This window comes from Arachis stenosperma, chromosome 3 (assembly GCF_014773155.1).
Source record: "Arachis stenosperma cultivar V10309 chromosome 3, arast.V10309.gnm1.PFL2, whole genome shotgun sequence".
Classification (NCBI taxonomy): Eukaryota; Viridiplantae; Streptophyta; class Magnoliopsida; order Fabales; family Fabaceae; genus Arachis; species Arachis stenosperma.
Window position 1 is genome coordinate 10,387,233 of NC_080379.1, and position 17,120 is coordinate 10,404,352.

At 36.3% G+C, this 17,120-nt stretch overlaps 1 protein-coding gene across 1 annotated transcript; it reads right to left on the minus strand.

Annotated features, from left to right (window-relative positions):
• Positions 1 to 4,303: 4,303 nt before the first annotated feature.
• LOC130967960 (uncharacterized) lies at positions 4,304 to 7,331 on the minus strand. The gene is made up of 4 exons (XM_057893021.1): positions 7,048 to 7,331; positions 6,247 to 6,423; positions 4,965 to 5,340; positions 4,304 to 4,882 (listed from the first exon to the last, which is right to left on the minus strand). Exons 2-4 carry the CDS (start codon positions 6,413 to 6,415, stop codon positions 4,570 to 4,572), a joined length of 858 nt encoding a protein of 285 aa, XP_057749004.1. The 5' UTR covers positions 6,416 to 6,423; positions 7,048 to 7,331; the 3' UTR covers positions 4,304 to 4,569.
• Between the last annotated feature and the right edge of the window lie 9,789 nt (positions 7,332 to 17,120).

Consider the following 17,120-nt stretch of genomic DNA (forward strand, 5'->3'; position numbering starts at 1 on the left):
TCATGATGGGGCTGGTGGGGGTGAAATTTGCAGTCACATGTTGAATACAGAATGTACGGTATGTAACAGGTGGTAGCCATCCTCCGTCGGGAGCCTCAAGTGCAGTCTTGATACCGTTATGTCTATCTGATATCACCAGAATACCCGGTTGCGGGGTCACATGCTGGCGAAGATGGGATAGAAAAAATGACCAGGACTCCGCATTCTCACCCTCCACGAGTGCAAATGCAACATGCAGAATGTTCTACTTGATTTGATATCCAAGGAAGTCTTTGTCTCTAGAAATGTTGAATTTTATAGAAATTGCTTCCCTTTTGCACAAAACAAGCACAAACAAACACATACACCCAAATCTAAAATTATCATGCCACTTACACCAAGACTAGAAAAAAACCCTTTTACATATTTTTTAAACCGAAAATTGGCCAAGAGTTATTAAAGGTAACTCGATAAGTCCTCATCAGAACGCTTGTGAGCCAAACATAGAAAACATCCAACCAAGAGGACTTGAACATAGTACACTAAGAAGATCTACAAGGGAGAAACGACTACCCACTCATTTAAAATATTTCGTTTATGTAAGCACCACCATTAACAATGTTAGGTCGAATTGATCCATCAATTGCAACAAAGTCAGGTATCCAATTTCAAATTTTGTGTTATATGATTCACTTTCTACATCACATAAGGCATATTCACTTACACTAACCAATGATGTTAAGCCAAAATGTTATAAAGAGGCAATCTCATAATCTTGTTTGCAAGAAGCCATCAATGCTGAGCTCAAATCTCTAGAGATGAACAAGACATGGAAGCTCACAACTCTACCACATGGGAAGAAGGAGATTGGAAGCAAGTGAGTTTTCAAGATAAAGCACAATCCGGATGGGGTTCAATAGAGAGGTATAAGGCCCGATTAGTGGTGAAAGGATACACACAAGTGACTGGTGTTGACTATTTAGACACTTTTAGCCCAGTGATAAAGTTGAAAATATTGAGGATTGTACTGGCTGTAGCTGCTATGAAAGGTTGGATGCTTAAGCAAGTTGATGTGAATACTACTTTCTTGCACGATATACTCAATGAGGAGGTATACATACAGCCACCACAAGGCTTAGCCGCTGGAGAAGGGCAAGTTTGCAAGCTAGAAAGGTCGTTATATGGGTTTAAACAAGCAAGTAGGCAATGGAATCACTGTTTGTTTACAAAGGGGATATAATTTGGATTTACAGCATTGCTGGTATATATGGACGATTTAGTTATAGCGGGCAATGATGAGAAGGAAATCAACCGAATTATAGGGATCTTGGATAAGAAGTTCAAGATCAAACATATAGGAAACTTCAAATTCTTTTTAGGAATAGAGGTTGCAAAGTCGAAGAAAGGGACTGCCCTCTATCAAAGGAAGTATGTCATAGATCTTTTAAAGGAGACAAGGTTTGAAGATGCAAGCTTGCGACTACACCTTTAGACTATACAATGAAGTTGTCCAGAGAAAAGGGGGAGCCATTGAAGGATCACTCGGGCTACAGAAGGCTAGTTGGGAGGCTGTTGTATTTAGCCAATACCAGACTAGATATCAGTCATACAGTGAAAAAACTCAATCAATTTTTGGACTGTCCAACCACCCAACATTTGTAGGCAGCACATCATGTGCTCAGGTACCTAAAGGGAGCCAGCAGCAGGGTTGTTCTTTACTTCAGAGGTAGATTACAATCTAACTGAGTTCTCAGATTCAGGTTGGGCAGCATGCCCAGACACAAGGAAGTCAATTTCGAAGTTCATGGAGGTCGGTCTTGGCAACCCCTGTCTTCTTCATCTCTTTTTCTTTTCCTCTGATCATCTGGTCTTTCCACTAAATACCTATTTAACCGGCCTCCCCTTGCCAATTTCTCGATTACATTATTTTAAATCATAACAATCATTGGTGGAATGGCCGTAGATTTTATGGTATCGCAGTATTCTGACCGACTTCCTCCTTTCTTATTTTTAATCGGCCTGGGAGGTGGGATCTTTTCTATGTGGCAAATCTCTCTATTACATTTTTTAAATCATAGCAATCATTGGTGAAATAGCGGTGGATTTTACGGTACTCACAGTATTCTGATCGACTTATTCGTTTCTTATTTTTTATCGGCCTAGAAGGAGGGATCTTTCTGTATGGCAAATCTCTTTGTAGACATCAACAAGGGATACTCGTAATAGGATGTAGTTCTAATACTTTCGAATTTTGTCTGAGTTTTATTCTTCTTTTTTTCGGATTCCTTCTCTTTATCGCGAAACGAATATTGGTTGTGTTGTTTTGGAGCAAGTTCCCTTAAACGAGTTGTTTCTTCCATATTGATGTACTTCTCAACTCGCTCTTGTACCTTGTACAAAGTGGTTGGGTGTCTCTTGGATATGGATTGAGATAAAGGTCCTTCCCTGAGGTCATTGACTAGTCTCATGATGACTGTTTCGGTAGGTAGGCTATATATCTCCAAGCATACTTTGTTGAATCTCCATATAAACTCGTTGGGACTCCTCGACTTCTTACTTTACTCCCAAGAAACTTGGCGCATGCTTGACTTTATCCTTTTGAATGGAAAATCGGGTAAGGAAACTTTTTTGCCAGATCGTCGAAGCATGTGACCAATCTAGGTGGTAAACTATCTAACCACTTCATGGCCGCCTTAATTAATGTGGTCGGGAAGGCTATACAACGGGTTGCATCTGATGTGTCTACCATGTACGTGCGGCTTTTGAAATTACTTAGGTGATTTCTTGGATCGATGGTTCCATAAAAAAATCCTTGTCTGGCCTTTTAAAATTTCTAAGAACTTTAACTGGCATGATTTCTTCTATGAATGGATCTTCGCCTGTCAGAGGTGTTTTTTTCTCGGTCTGCTCGGGTTTTTCTTCCCTTAAAGTCGGATTCCAACATCAAGAGCTTTTCTTCTAATTCCCTTCGTCGTCGAACTTCCCTCCTCAGTAATCTTTCAGACTCTTGCTGTCGCTCTAGCTCCTGTTCGAGTTGTTCTAGTCGACCTTGATATTTGTGGACAAGTTCCATGATCTCTGTAGGATCTCTTGGCCCGAATGCTTCAGGTCTATGTACTTCTGAGCTTATCCTGTGTCCTTTCTGGGTTTGAAGTGTACGCATCTCTAGTCGCACATCTCCCTTCGTTAGCTTGGGGAGGTATGACTAACGCCCGTTCATCATTATATTGCTCTTCTTCTCGAGCTTCCGAGTCGGAAGCGATATGTCCATCTTTTGGGATGTCGTCTGCCATTATACGGTCTTGATTTCCAGGTCACCAGCACGACGCAAATGTTTCGAGAATTACCTGAAAAGGATAAGTTTGGATTTGAACCTGAGGTCCAGACTCCTGTAAGGTTAGTGTTCGACGTCTTCTGGTGACGAGGAGCTGCCGTCCGAGTTCTTCGTGAGAAGGTGGGGGTGGTAGCTGCAAGGAACTCCGATCCTTAAGTTAGCATGGGTTTTAGGTAGAATTTTAGTAGATTGGGTTCAAAGAATACCTGAGGGTGTCAGGATATTTGTAAGTGTAGATGTAGAGTCAATAACCATATTTTAAAGTAGTTCCACCTTTGATGGTGGATAACCGTTCTCTTTTGTTAAAGAGGTTGTTGAGATTTCCCTTCTAAATTAATAAAAAATATCTTAGAAGCTAGTTACTTATTTAGATAAGGATAGACTAATGTCGCCATGTCCGACCTTTTATAATGTCGGGTGTAGTAATAATGAAGATATGATATATGTAGAGTGTTGATTGGGTTTTACACATTTTGAACATGACTAAGTTGTAGACTAAGATATGGATACTTATATATCCAAAGTCAACTTTGATAAGTTACTTTTAAAAAATAAAACTTTACCAAACAATCTAGCACATGTATATATAAAAAATTAGTTATACACAAAAATATATTATCACTATTTTTCTGTACAAATAACTTTTTATAAAATTTTCATTAAAAAATAAAAACTGATATAAATACATAAAAAAAAAAAAGAAAAAGAAAAAAAATAAAGAAATGACACATGCGTAGAATTCACACAATTCTGACCATAATCAAATAAAATCCATCTGATTTTCCCACTTCCAGAAAAACAATATATTTCATTTTAATGTTGTTTTAGTTTTGCTTTTGGAAATAACGATTTTTTAAATTTAACTAAGAAAATTTCTAGAATGAGTTAAATATTTTTAGTTCAATATGAGATCCACGCAAAGTAGGTTGCTAGTTTCAACGAAACGAATGAAGCTTGGATGGATATTATGATGTTAAATCTGATTGGATTTCATGAGATGAAATTTCCACAAATCTCTACATGAATTTCATTTGTCAATAGTTCGGCAACAAAAAGTTGCTGTAACTTTTTGTAGGCATAAATCTCACCCATGCTTTGCCAAATTGCATTTACCTAGCTTACTACTATTCAACTTGTATATGATAAATTTACCACCCACATTTCTGATCTTACGCAATATATGTACAAAGTAAAAATGTTAGTTTTCCAAATTTTCTGAAGTTACCTAAAGTGAATATCAAATTCCACAAAAGTTCTTAGTGACGGTGTTTTCTTCTTTTCTCCTTTTTCTTGTGCTTTGATTTTTCTTTGGACCTGTGCTTCTTAGAGTTAGAGTGCTCCTTGTCTGAGTTGCCAGAGCGAGACTTTCTTCGCTTTTTCAGCCTTTTATCGTGAAGCTCCTCTTCTGAAGATTCATTCGACTTCCCTGATGACAGCCTCTCAGGACCATAAATAAGACGGCGCTCCCTTGCATCCGGTGTAGGACTAGCTTCCCCATCTGGATGGGGCGGAAGGTAAGGCCCAGTCTCATCCATTCTGGGACCGATGCCACCTCTGCCTCGCTTTTTCCTGCACCAAACTAATGTCTCTTAAACAAAAATGAAGACTAAGTGTAAATGACACATCAGAATACAAGAGAAAGTAGCAATACCTCGTATGAAGAAACTCTTCCATCTCTTCATCCCTTATACCTTCTGGTTCTGGATTATACTCTGGTTCTTGAAAACTGCCATGTCTACTCATGCTTCTTGATAGGTTACTATTACTAATATCCTTGTAGTGTTTGTCAGAACTTCCTTTATCTTTTGATCCACACTTATCCCATTCTCTTTTACTTGAACATGAAGAAGAGGCATTCAAGCTATTATCAAAAGTAGCATATCTTCTAGAGATTCCTGATGAGTCACGATCCGTGTGGCTTTTGTAACCACTGCTTTTATCTTTCGTGGTGCCTTTAGCCTGTTTATCAAGTTCCAATTCTTTCTGTCGCACTCGCCACATCTCATTCACTTCCACAGCTCGATTTGCTGATATGAAAAAAAATTAATAAACAATTGACATAAATTATAGCACAACACAGACAAGAGGAGGATGACCATGTTATTATCTAGATCCTCAATAAATGAAGTTTCAACATGGTTAAATGCAATGACAACAAAGCTGTATTGATACAACAGAAATTAAGCCTTATCCCACATGATGGGGTTGGCATACCATAATGTTCTATAACTAAGAAATATCCATAGATAATAAGGAACACAGTCGTCAATATCAGATGTCACTATATTATGGCTGATCTCAAAACTGCCATAGATGATTCGGAGGTTAGAGGAATGTAGGATGATCAAGATTTTGACAAAGGCATATATATATGTATGTGTGTGTGTGTAGAGAGAGAGAGCAAAGATCAAATAACACCAGTGTTAATTTAAGCAAATTTAAACTGTTTATATCTATCTAACAGTGTTATTTTTTCTCAATCTAATTGTTGACCTACAATCACCTATCGTGAAGATCATTTGTACCAAGTTTTGTAAATATACATCAATAAGACTATTGTAACAATCCATAGGCATGTGTGTTTTAAATTTTTATATTTTCGTTGATTTTTATCTATAAAAAGGTATATCAAATGATTCTGAATTGAGATGAAATTTCATATACATGATCTATAGTATATAAGCTTCTAATCCGATGATAGCTTTTATAAAAAAGTAGTCCAATAAAAGTTATTTGATTGTGTTACATTAAGTTAAACTTAGATAAATAGATAAACTTTCTACTACAAACAGGAAAAGTTCCACTGGATCAGATATACAGACATTCTTTCATGCATAGTAATATAACTTCCTTGAAAGAACAGACCTGAATCATAAGATAATCTAGAACAAAAATAGCCAAGTTCTATCTAAAATTTGTGACTAAGAACCAACCTTGTTGTACCCCACGTACAGTAGCAGTGAGGAAACGTGAATTTGGCCGAGTCCTTACATTAGGCTTATGAAGATAAGCCAGAACACCTTCCTGTTCAGACTGTCGCCGCAATTCAGCTGCTTCCCTCATAAGCATAGCAGCTAATCTGTTTTCAGTCTCCAAATCCATCTGTGCAGCTGGTCATATGACCCAAAAAAATAGAGAGGAAAACATTGGTGAGAGGATAATTGAATGAATAACAATGAAAACAAATAACTATGAATCAACTTGAAGGTTATTGCAGATGGCAGCTCATGGTGGTGAGCCAAAATTCTGCCATAGAATATGGCTATGATGTCACGGGAAATGGCGAATTACCTAAAAAATGAGGAGTGCTAAGGGCCAGCAAGTTTTGTAATTTGTAGTCATCAATTAGCCATTATTAGTGTTTTTAATGGTGTGAAATTACATCTAATGGTATATTAGACAAGATTGCTTACTTTCCTTTTGCTGGTTAAATGCTGGCCAGATTTTAATAAAACTGCTGGCCCATAGACTTTTTCCGTAAAAAATAAATGTATGGGCAAAAAAATGCAGAAAAATTGGACATATAAGTTATAAAATCTAATCAATCTAAGCAATTTTCTACTCAAAAGGCATGCAATTAATTCAGCAAATTCAATAGAAATTCAACAAATAAACATACATCAAGTCTTAACACACCAAAATACATGTATACGCGCAATCAAAACAAGATATAACCAAAAGAATGAATAAGTACAGTAACAAATATTAAAGTGATAATGAAAATTGGAACCAACCACTCTTGGACGATAGAGCCAGTTAGCTGCCTAGCACGCGAGAGAACAGCACAGCCTTTGCACGTTGGGTGTCCGACGCCGATGCCACCGCCACGAACAGTAAAGACCGGAGAATGCAGAAATGAGATTATCGGAGAAGTATAAACAGAAAGATTACGACGATGATTTGATCCGGAACAAGATTTGATTGTGAAAGAGAGATGACACCCTGTAAGATTGAAAAGGATGAGGGAAAATAAAATTTTATTTTTCTGAGAAAGTGAAACCCTAGTTTGATGGGCATTTCAGAGAATTACTATATTTATGGTACCAATAAAGAACTGCTGGACAAATGACAAAAATCAGTCAACTATAAAAAATTTTGCACAAAAGGATTAATCGAAAAAAAACAACAGAATTCATATTTTTTTATTTTTAAATTAAAATTAATGTATTAATTATATAGGTTATAACTTTTAAATATAAAAAATAAATACAAATAAAATTATTTGAAATATATATATATATATTATATAATTGTTAGAATATATTTTTTATTATTATTTTTAATAATCTATTATTAAAAGCACTACTTCAAAGGTAATTATAATGTACAGATGCAAGTGTATAAAGATTTACAGATATTTCCATTAGAAGAAGACAATAACAACACGTGTCCATGAACTATGATAGTGGAAGCACCTTAGAATTGTGCAGAAAAAGCTAAGGTTTGTGCAGAACGCACCACAGAGCCGAGCTTCCTACGCTGGAATGGTGGATGGCTCTGTCTAGTTTTAATTTTTTGTTTGGACAATATTCAAATAGATAGTTGGACCATTGCATGCCTTTGCCTTTGTAATGAATGGGCTTGAGAACAAAAAAGTAATCAACTGAAGGCCTTGGGTGATGTATTAGATTTTATGGGCAGGAAAAACTATGCTCTGTGAAGAATATATAATTGAAGACCTTATGACCCAAATGGACCATATATATATATATATGCTCCTTCAAGGGCTGCTGCAATTTGGGCTTTCTGGTTGAGGAATACTGATTCTTCATGGTCGAATGGTTTGGTGAATTTGGGATGTTCTTTGAACCAATTTCGAACTTTATCTGGATGGGCCATGGCAGCATCGAACTGAGACCACCATTTTACATAGGCATTCCTTTGAAGCATAGGTGGTGCCTTTGGATGTTCTTGTTTGCCATACCTATACTGCCATGAGAATACCCAGGCCAGGGAGAATACAGAGAAAAATTGAAGATCTGCAGGAATGCTTGTTTCCTGTTGGTCAAATTTCTTGGTGAAAATTTTGAACCCCTCATCAGCAGGTGAGGGCAAGATTTCTGTTAGAGGTCCAAAGTAGTCCCACCATTGGGAGAACCAATTTGAAAACAGGTCATTGGTATTTTTCTTGAAATAAATGAGCCAAGAATGTATGTTCTGATTATTTTGTAACCAAAATACTCTTGGCCAAGCATCCATATAATCCCAATAAGAATATCCTATCGGGTCAAAAAGATGAGAAAATTTTCTAGTATTATTTGAATTTTTACCAAATTGAGTAGGGGTGAGTACTTTTAGGATTTGAATGGTTGAATGAGTTATGTTGGTGGCATCTTTAGGGTCTTTGTAGTGTTTTATTGAGACTGAATCTGAATCCACTAGTATGAATTCATAAGACTGTCTGGTTTTGTTCAAGGCTGTTGGTCTAAAATGGAATCCTGGTGGAAAGACTTTAGGGATAACTTTAAAAGGTGATTTCTCCCAAAACTCGGGTTCCATTAGGAGGACAAATGAGACCTTGTTTTTTGAAATGTATGTGGATGGTTGTTTTGATTGAGTGTTGATGGGTTGGGTTTGGATTGGTTGAGTTGGTGTTGCTTGGGCAATTATTTTTCCTTTTGGATCATTGCAAATGGTTTTTTGAGTTGCCATTTGTGAGATAAGTTTGGTAAGGTCTATTTCATCTTCATCTGAGCTGTCACATATGTCAACCCAGGATTTTTTATGGAGCTTTGAAAGGCCTACATCTTGTAAGGCCAACAAGGTTTGGATTAGGAAGGCATAATCTATCTTTGTTTGTTTGGCTGTTTGACTACTTAGGGGTTGAGTAGATGACTCAACTACAATTTTTGTGATCTGAGTAGATGAGTCAGTCGACTCTTGGGTTATGGGGAAAGGTCGTTGGGTAGATGAACCAGTTGGGGTACTTGACCCAGATCTCTTAGTTGGCCCAGGTAGGGCTAGACGAATACATCTGCCTCTTACCGAGGCAAATGTTGCCTTTTTAGGCATCTTTCCCTTGATTATCTCCCTGCAAATATTCACGTGTGAGAAAGTCAGGGAGAGAGTTTGAGTTACCCTTGATATGCTCAATGTCGAAATCAAAGACATTTAAAATTGCTTGCCATCTGGCAAAAATTTGTTTTGATGCAAGATTTTTGACATTATTTTGTAACACATCTTTAGCCGATTTGCAATCAACTCGAACTAAAAATTTTTTATTGAGTAAGTCAGATTGAAATTTTGTGATGCATAAAACAATGGCTAAAATTTCTTTTTTGATTATGGAATATTTTTGTTGAGTACTATTCCAGTGTTTGGATGTAAATGCAATGATACATTCTTTATCATACAATTTTTGTTTTAGAATACCGCCATAACCTAAATCTGATGCATCAGTTTCTACTATTTTGAATGCATGAGAAATAGGTAGGTATAGACAAGGAAGATTGCGGACTTTGGTTTTAAGAAATCTGATAATATCAGAATGTTTGTCTGTCCAAGGTGGAGGATTTTTCTTAAGCCTATCATGGAGGGGCTTAATGAGATTGTTAAGATTCGGGATGAAATCTGAAACATAATTGAGACATCCTAGGAACCTCTGGAGCTGAGGTTTATCAAGGATATAATCTGAAAACTTTTCTGCAAACAAAATTGATCTTTCAATAGGAGTTATTGTTCCTTGGAAAATTATGTGATCAAGAAAGCGGATTTTTGTCTGAAAAAGAACAATTTTTGATTTAGAAACAGCAAGTCCGTTTTTCTGGATGATGTACATAAAAGTTTTAACATGTTTGAAATGTTCATCCAGAGTCTGGGAAAAAATTAAGACATCATCAATATAAATGATTGCAAAGTTTGAGAATGGATTGAAAATATCATTCATGATTTTCTGAAATTCGGAAGGGGGCATTTTTCAGACCAAAAGGCATTACATTCCATTCATACTGTCCAAATGGAACTGTAAATGCTGTCTTATATCGGTCTGATTCAGTGATTTGGATTTGCCAAAAACCGGACTTCATATCAAATTTTGAAAAAATGTTTGCTGAGTTTAACCTATTAAGCAAATCCTTTTTGTTTGGGATGGGGTAACGAATCCACTGTAAAGCTTGATTCAAAGGCTTGTAATTGATGACAAGTCCGGGAGTTGCTCTTTCTATCTCAGCTTGTTTATTAACATAAAAAGCAGAGCAAGACCAAGGACTCTTGCTAGGACGGATTAACCCTTTATCCAAAAGATCTTTAATTTCTTTTTGACAATGCTGCAAAAGCTGCTCATTCATTTGAATAGGACGGGCTTTTGTAGAGATTTTTTATTCTTTGAAATCCTTTTCATAGGGAAGATCAACAATGTGTTCTTTTCTATTTCAGAAGGCATGAGGCAAATCAGAACAAATAGACCTTTCAATTTGATTTGAAAGATTTTTTATTTTTTCTTGAATCTTTGGTTGAGTAAGCTGTGATTCAAGGGTTTTGAAAGAGATTTCTTCTTTTAAAAAACAAATATGTTTGGTTTTGTATTCAATTAGGTTTAGAGATCTTTGTTTTGGCGAGTCTAAGAACTCAAAGAAAGTTACCTGTCCTCCCACAAAAGAGGTAAGTCCAGGAAAATCTGCCAGATATGGAAACAAAAGATTTATGAAAGGTGTCTCCAAAACTACATCATTTTTTATATTTTTTGCTATAATGAATTCGGTGGGAATTCTGATATTTCCCTTTTCAATAAAGACATTGGTTATTTTAAAATTGATACTTAGCCTTTCGCCCGTTATTGAGCTAAGGCGTTCAGTAGTCTTTTCGAAATATTTTGTGGGGATCAGACCTTCCTTAATACAGTTTGAATCTGCACCTGAGTCAAAAAGTGCTATGGTGTCAAAAACAAAATCTTTAACGACAATTCGGACATTAACGCGATGCTTCATGAAAGAGAACACATTTATTATTCTCAAAATTTCTTTTCCCTCATTGTCGTTAGAAATCTTATTTTCTTGTTCCTTAGAGCACTCAGTTTGGTTTAAAAGAGAACCAAGTTCCTCATCACCAGATTCTTCCTCTTGTATTAATTACGAGAGAATGAGATGATGATCGTCTTGATTTCTTTTGATTTCCTGGATTTCTCTCTTAAGATTGTTAACCTCAGTTTGGAGGTATTGAATGGTTATGGGATGAATAACTTGTTTTTCTAATTTTTTAAAAATAGGTTTGACATCATATTTATTGCTAAGGACCAAATTTTTGGGTTTTTTCTCCTTTTGTAAAGATCTTTTTAGTTTCAAAAGGAAGTCTTCCTTTTGCTCTGGGTTGTCAATAGCCTCTATAGCATCAAATAAGAGATCTTGGTTTTTGGATAAAACATTAATTTGCTTGATATCTGAATCTGAGGATGACTCAACATCATCAACTTGGATGTTGTTGATATTATCATCCGAAGATTCTGGTCCAGAGTTATCATCTGAACTATCGATCATAAGAATATTAATCTGTTCCTCAATCTGAGGATCAAGGTTCAGATTATTAATCTTTCCTTTTAACCGACAATATTTGCTAACATGTCCTGGTTTTTTACATGTATAACAAATAATGGGGTTTTTCTGGAAATACGTTTGGAAATTCTTTTGGAAACCTGTTTCATTTTAGATTTTTGAAAACCCTTTTTGAATCTTCTGAAATTCTTTTTAGGATTAGGTTTAAAAACTTTTCGATTATATGGTTTTTTAGATTTCCTTGGATGACAAGTAGGAAGACCAAATTGTTCACAGAAAGTTTCAGATCGATACGATTTTGGATTTTCTCACGAGCAAGTTGCTTTTGGATTTTATCATCTTGACAAATTTTTAGGGCAACCTTTTGGATGAAAGAAATGAGTTGGCCATAACTTAACTCATCATAGGGTATTATCCCGTCTGGGGTTAAGCTACGAATTTTGTCCCTTACTTTATCTCTGAGGGATTTGGGGAGTCCAGCAAGGAATTTCTCTTTCCAGAAAGGTTGTTGACTGTCTTCTCTGGTATAAACCCTAGTAAGAAAGGTATCCTTATACCATCGAAAATCAGACAAAGTTTTGCATCTGAGATTGGAAAGTAGCTCAGCAGATCGGTCTTTCCAAAGGGATGGATCACCAATGAAGTGGCTTGCTATGGTAAATATTAAGGTATTGACAGCATTGGGGATAGGTTCCCTGTCGTCACCAATGATGGGTTCGTTCTGGTCATTGACTTTTATGGCGGAAAAGATCGAGTGTTTTTGGTTATCAGAGAGGTAGTTATCCCACCATCCTTTCAGTTGGCCACTAAATTCGGAAACAATAACATTGGCTATAGCTTCTTCAGAGGTTTCATGGGTTGCTTGATAGGCTGTGCCTACCATTGTCATATGCTGGAGCATACTCATGATATTATATTCCATTTTGCTATCTATATTCCATTCATAGACATTATTGGCATTGAAACTGACAAAACCTAGTTCTCTTTCTTCGAGAGCTAGATCTGGAGCGGATACTCGATTATAACCATACGCAGAGGGTTTGGTTAAACCCTTCCACTTGGTTAGGGAGTTGGTCATAATAGGGCTGACCTTGAGGGATGATTTGCCAGAATCATCACTTTGCTCGGAGCAAGATTCATTGGACTCATGGCCGAGGGCATTAATTACTTTAGATGAGCGTGTTTGAATACGAGAAGTAGACTCACTAGAGTTTGTAGGAGTTTCTGGGACAGTGGTAAAACGATTTAAAAATTGGTCAATCTTTTGAATAACTTTCGAATCACCAGATTGTTGTTTTAAAATGGAGGTTTTAAGACTTTGCTTTTCCTTGCTACTTATTTTGAAAGGTTTAAAAAGAGGTTTCTCAATACTTTTAGAAGTAGATGCTTCAGAAACATTTTTCAAAGAGAAAGTAGATCCTGAAGATGAAAGGTTGTCACCCAAGCATTGTAAAAATCTGTTGGCATAATTTGATTGCTCAATGAGATTTTTAATATCTTTAGGGGCAACAGCTTCATCAACATTTTTTGTTTTAAAGGGAGAGGCCATAACAGGATTATGTCCTTCCGTATTTGAAATAATAAAAGCTCCTTTTGGGGAAAACTCAGATCTGACTAAGTTCCCATCTTTGACTTTCCAAGTTGAAATAACATTTGTTGAAAATGAAGTTTGTTTGGTTTTAAAAGGATAATCAATGTTGTTTTTGATGGAATAAGCATGAAACCATTCAAAAAAAGGAATATGCATTCTAACTTCATTTAAAAAAGTGTAGCACTTTTCTTTGAATGATGAGATTTGAGCAGCTATATAAGTACGTAAATACCATTCTCTTTGGAGGTCATACTCTTCAGAGTTAAGGTTTTTACGTAAGGCTTCTCTGTTTATAAAAAATTATGTGTTATTCATTTATCATTCAAGGAAGAATATGTTGGAGATTGATGAGAAGATTCAACTTCAACTTCCACATCATCATCATCTTCTTGGTAAACTGCTTGAGAAATGTTTGAATTATTTTGTAAACCAGAAATATGTATTTCAGAATTGACTAGTCTCAAAATTTTTGAAAACTGAGATTGAGAAGTCACTGAAAAAGATCTTCTTCCTGAAGCAAAATCATTAGATGTTCCTGCTTCAGATCTAGAGGAAAAAGAGTTCCGTCTATCAAAGAAAATCTCTACTTTCCCTAATTCATCCTGTTTTACTTCTCGTAAAAGAGGTGCTTGTCTAGGTTGCGTTGGAATGGCTTGGTCAATTGACCATGACTGAGGGAGGTCAATTTCATCCCATCTTATGAGTCTTGGGATCATGACGTTGGCCTTTGTCATGTCTGTGACAAACAAAGTAGTTTCACGATCTTGGGACTTAAGAAGGATTCTAGAGTTACAAGTGTTCATGACCTTGTATTGAATCCTATAGATTAAAGCGGCTGGGATGGAACCTTCTTTCATGTTGAGACCATGAATTCGGATGTTTAAGAAAAGAGAGTCAAGAATGTTAAGGTCTAACAAGCTGACCATTTTGTTTGGAAAACAGTTGAAGTAAACTGAACCGTGTCCTAGACTTGTTTCAACTGTTCCGATTAAGGAGTTTTGGAAATCATTGTGTCTAATGTCTCGAAGACACATGAGGATAGAGGCATTCAAACCTTCTCAGATGAGTGGTTTGACTGCAACTTGGACACACCCTATGTGAAGATATTTGTAGTGACGGGCATGTTCTCTAACTGATTGTTTGGTCAGAAGATGGAATTCCTCACCGGAATCGGGTCCTAGAGGAATATTATTTTCAGCGGTTTTGATGATATAATCTGATTTTCTCTTGTTATCGTCAAGGACATTTAACTCATCTTGTGGGATTTTGGGTATTTCCCAATTGTCAATGGCTTGATTGATATCTTCAAAGCAGACTTCTTCTTCAAAGATATTGTGTTTGGGGGAAAGTTCCTCAGGACGAGCAACTTTCTCAGTAAGGGGATTGGAAGAAGAATGGATAGGAGAGGAGGAAGAAGAAGACAGTGAAGAAAAGGAAAGGCGTCTAGAGAGAGAGCGGAAGAGTTTAGACATGATTTCATAAAATCTGATATCATGGCCCTCCTTTGGTTCAGAGAGAACATATATATTATCACTAGACTATCACTCAACTTTTTGAATCTGGGGTTTTTAACTCTTTTTTTTTCTCTTTTAAATCTATAGCCACCAGGAGTTCTTACGTTTGGACCATTATCACTTTTAGGGACATTGTCAAATTAGCCTTACTGCCCAAACTCCAGGGTCTTACAGCTACAGCCCCTTTGAGTGATAAGATTAAACGGCCTGTACTTCCAGATTTAAAGTATTATTTCTTATGTACAAAAATTTTTAGAAAATGAACAGTAAATAAGAACATAAACAGTAAATTCCCAGATCCATGAACCTCAGAGATAGTTTAATGATAATAAGTATATTCCTACTTCCCCATCAGGCTCATCTAAAGCAATTAATGCCCTCGGCCATGAGTCCAATGAATCTTGCTCCGAGCAAAGTGATGATTCTGGCAAATCATCCCTCAAGGTCAACCCTATTATGACCAACTCCCTAACCAAGTGGAAGGGTTTAACCAAACCCTCTGCGTATGGTTATAATCGAGTATCTGCTCCAGATCTAGCTCTCGAAGAAAGAGAACTAGGTTTTGTCAGTTTCAATGCCAATAATGTCTATGAATGGAATATAGATGGCAAAACGGAATATAATATCATGAGTATGCTCCAGCATATGACAATGGTAGGCACAGCCTATCAAGCAGCCCATGAAACCTCTGAAGAAGCTATAGCCAATGTTATTGTTTCCGGATTTAGTGGCCAACTAAAAGGATAGTGGGATAACTACCTCTCTGATAACCAAAAATACTCGATCTTTTCTGCCATAAAAGTCAATGACCAGAACGAACCCATCATTGGTGACAACGGGGAACCTATCCTTGATGCTGTCAATACCTTAATATTTACCATAGCAAGCCACTTCATTGGTGATCCATCCCTTTGGAAAGACCAATCTGCTGAGCTACTTTCCAATCTCAGATGCAAAACTTTGTCTAATTTTCGATGGTATAAGGATACCTTTCTTACTAGGGTTTATACCAGAGAAGACAGTCAACAACCTTTCTGGAAAGAGAAATTCCTTGCTGGACTCCCCAAATCCCTTGGAGATAAAGTAAGGGACAAAATTCGTAGCTTAACCCCATACGGGATAATACCTTATGATGAGTTAAGTTATGGCCAACTCATTTCTTTCATCCAAAAGGTTGCCCTAAAGATTTGTCAAGATGATAAAATCCAAAGGCAACTTGCTCGTGAGAAAACCTAAAATCGTATCGATCTGGGAACTTTCTGTGAACAATTTGGTCTTCCTGCTTGTCATCCAAGGAAATCTAAAAAACCATCTAGTCGAAAAGTTTTTAAACCTAATCCTGAAAAGAATTTTAGAAGATTCAAAAAGGGTTTTCAAAAACCTAAAAATGAAACCGGTTTCCAAAAGTATCCCCAGAAAAACCCCATTATTTGTTATACATGTAAAAAACCAGGACATGTTAGCAAATATTGTCGGTTAAAAGGAAAGATTAATAATCTGAATCTTGATCTTCAGATTGAGGAACAGATTAATAATCTTATGATCGATAGTTCAGATGATAACTCTGGACCAGAATCTTCGGATGATAATATCAACAACATCCAAGTTGATGATGTTGAGTTATCCTCAGATTCAGATATCAAGCAAATTAATATTTTATCCAAAGATCAAGATCTCTTATTTGATGCTATAGAGGCTATTGACAATCCAGAGCAAAAGAAAGACTTCTTTTTGAAACTAAAAAGATCTTTACAAAAGGAGAAAAAACCCAAAAATTTGGTCCTTAGCAATAAATATGATGTCAAACTTATTTTCAAAAAATTTGAAAAATAAGTTATTCGTCCCAAAACCATTCAGAACCTCCAAAATGAGGTTTTACAATCTTAAGAGAGAAATCCAGGAAATCAAAAGAAATCAAGACGATCATCATCTCATTCTCTCGCAATTAATACAAGAGGAAGAATCTGGTGATGAGGAACTTGGTTCTCTTTTAAACCAAACTGAGTGCTCTAAAGAACAAGAAAATAAGATTTCTAACGACAATGAGAGAAAAGAAATTTTGAGAATAATAAATGTGTTTTCTTTCATGAAGCATCGCGTTAATGTCCGAATTGTCATTAAAGATTTTGTTTTTGACACCATAGCACTCTTTGACTCAGGTGCAGATTCAAACTGTATTAAGGAAGGTCTGATCCCCACAAAATATTTCGAAAAGA

What these genes read in the sequence shown, in the direction of transcription:
- LOC130967960 (XM_057893021.1), bottom strand. Translation starts at nt 6,415, where the DNA reads ATGGATTTGGAGACTGAAAACAGATTAGCTGCTATGCTTATGAGGGAA. An exon ending in TGTACGTGGGGTACAACAAG is followed by an intron (nt 5,341 to 6,246) that starts GTTGGTTCTTAG and finishes TTTTCATATCAG; the next exon opens with CAAATCGAGCTGTGGAAGTG. An exon ending in GAAGAGTTTCTTCATACGAG is followed by an intron (nt 4,883 to 4,964) that starts GTATTGCTACTT and finishes AGTTTGGTGCAG; the next exon opens with GAAAAAGCGAGGCAGAGGTG.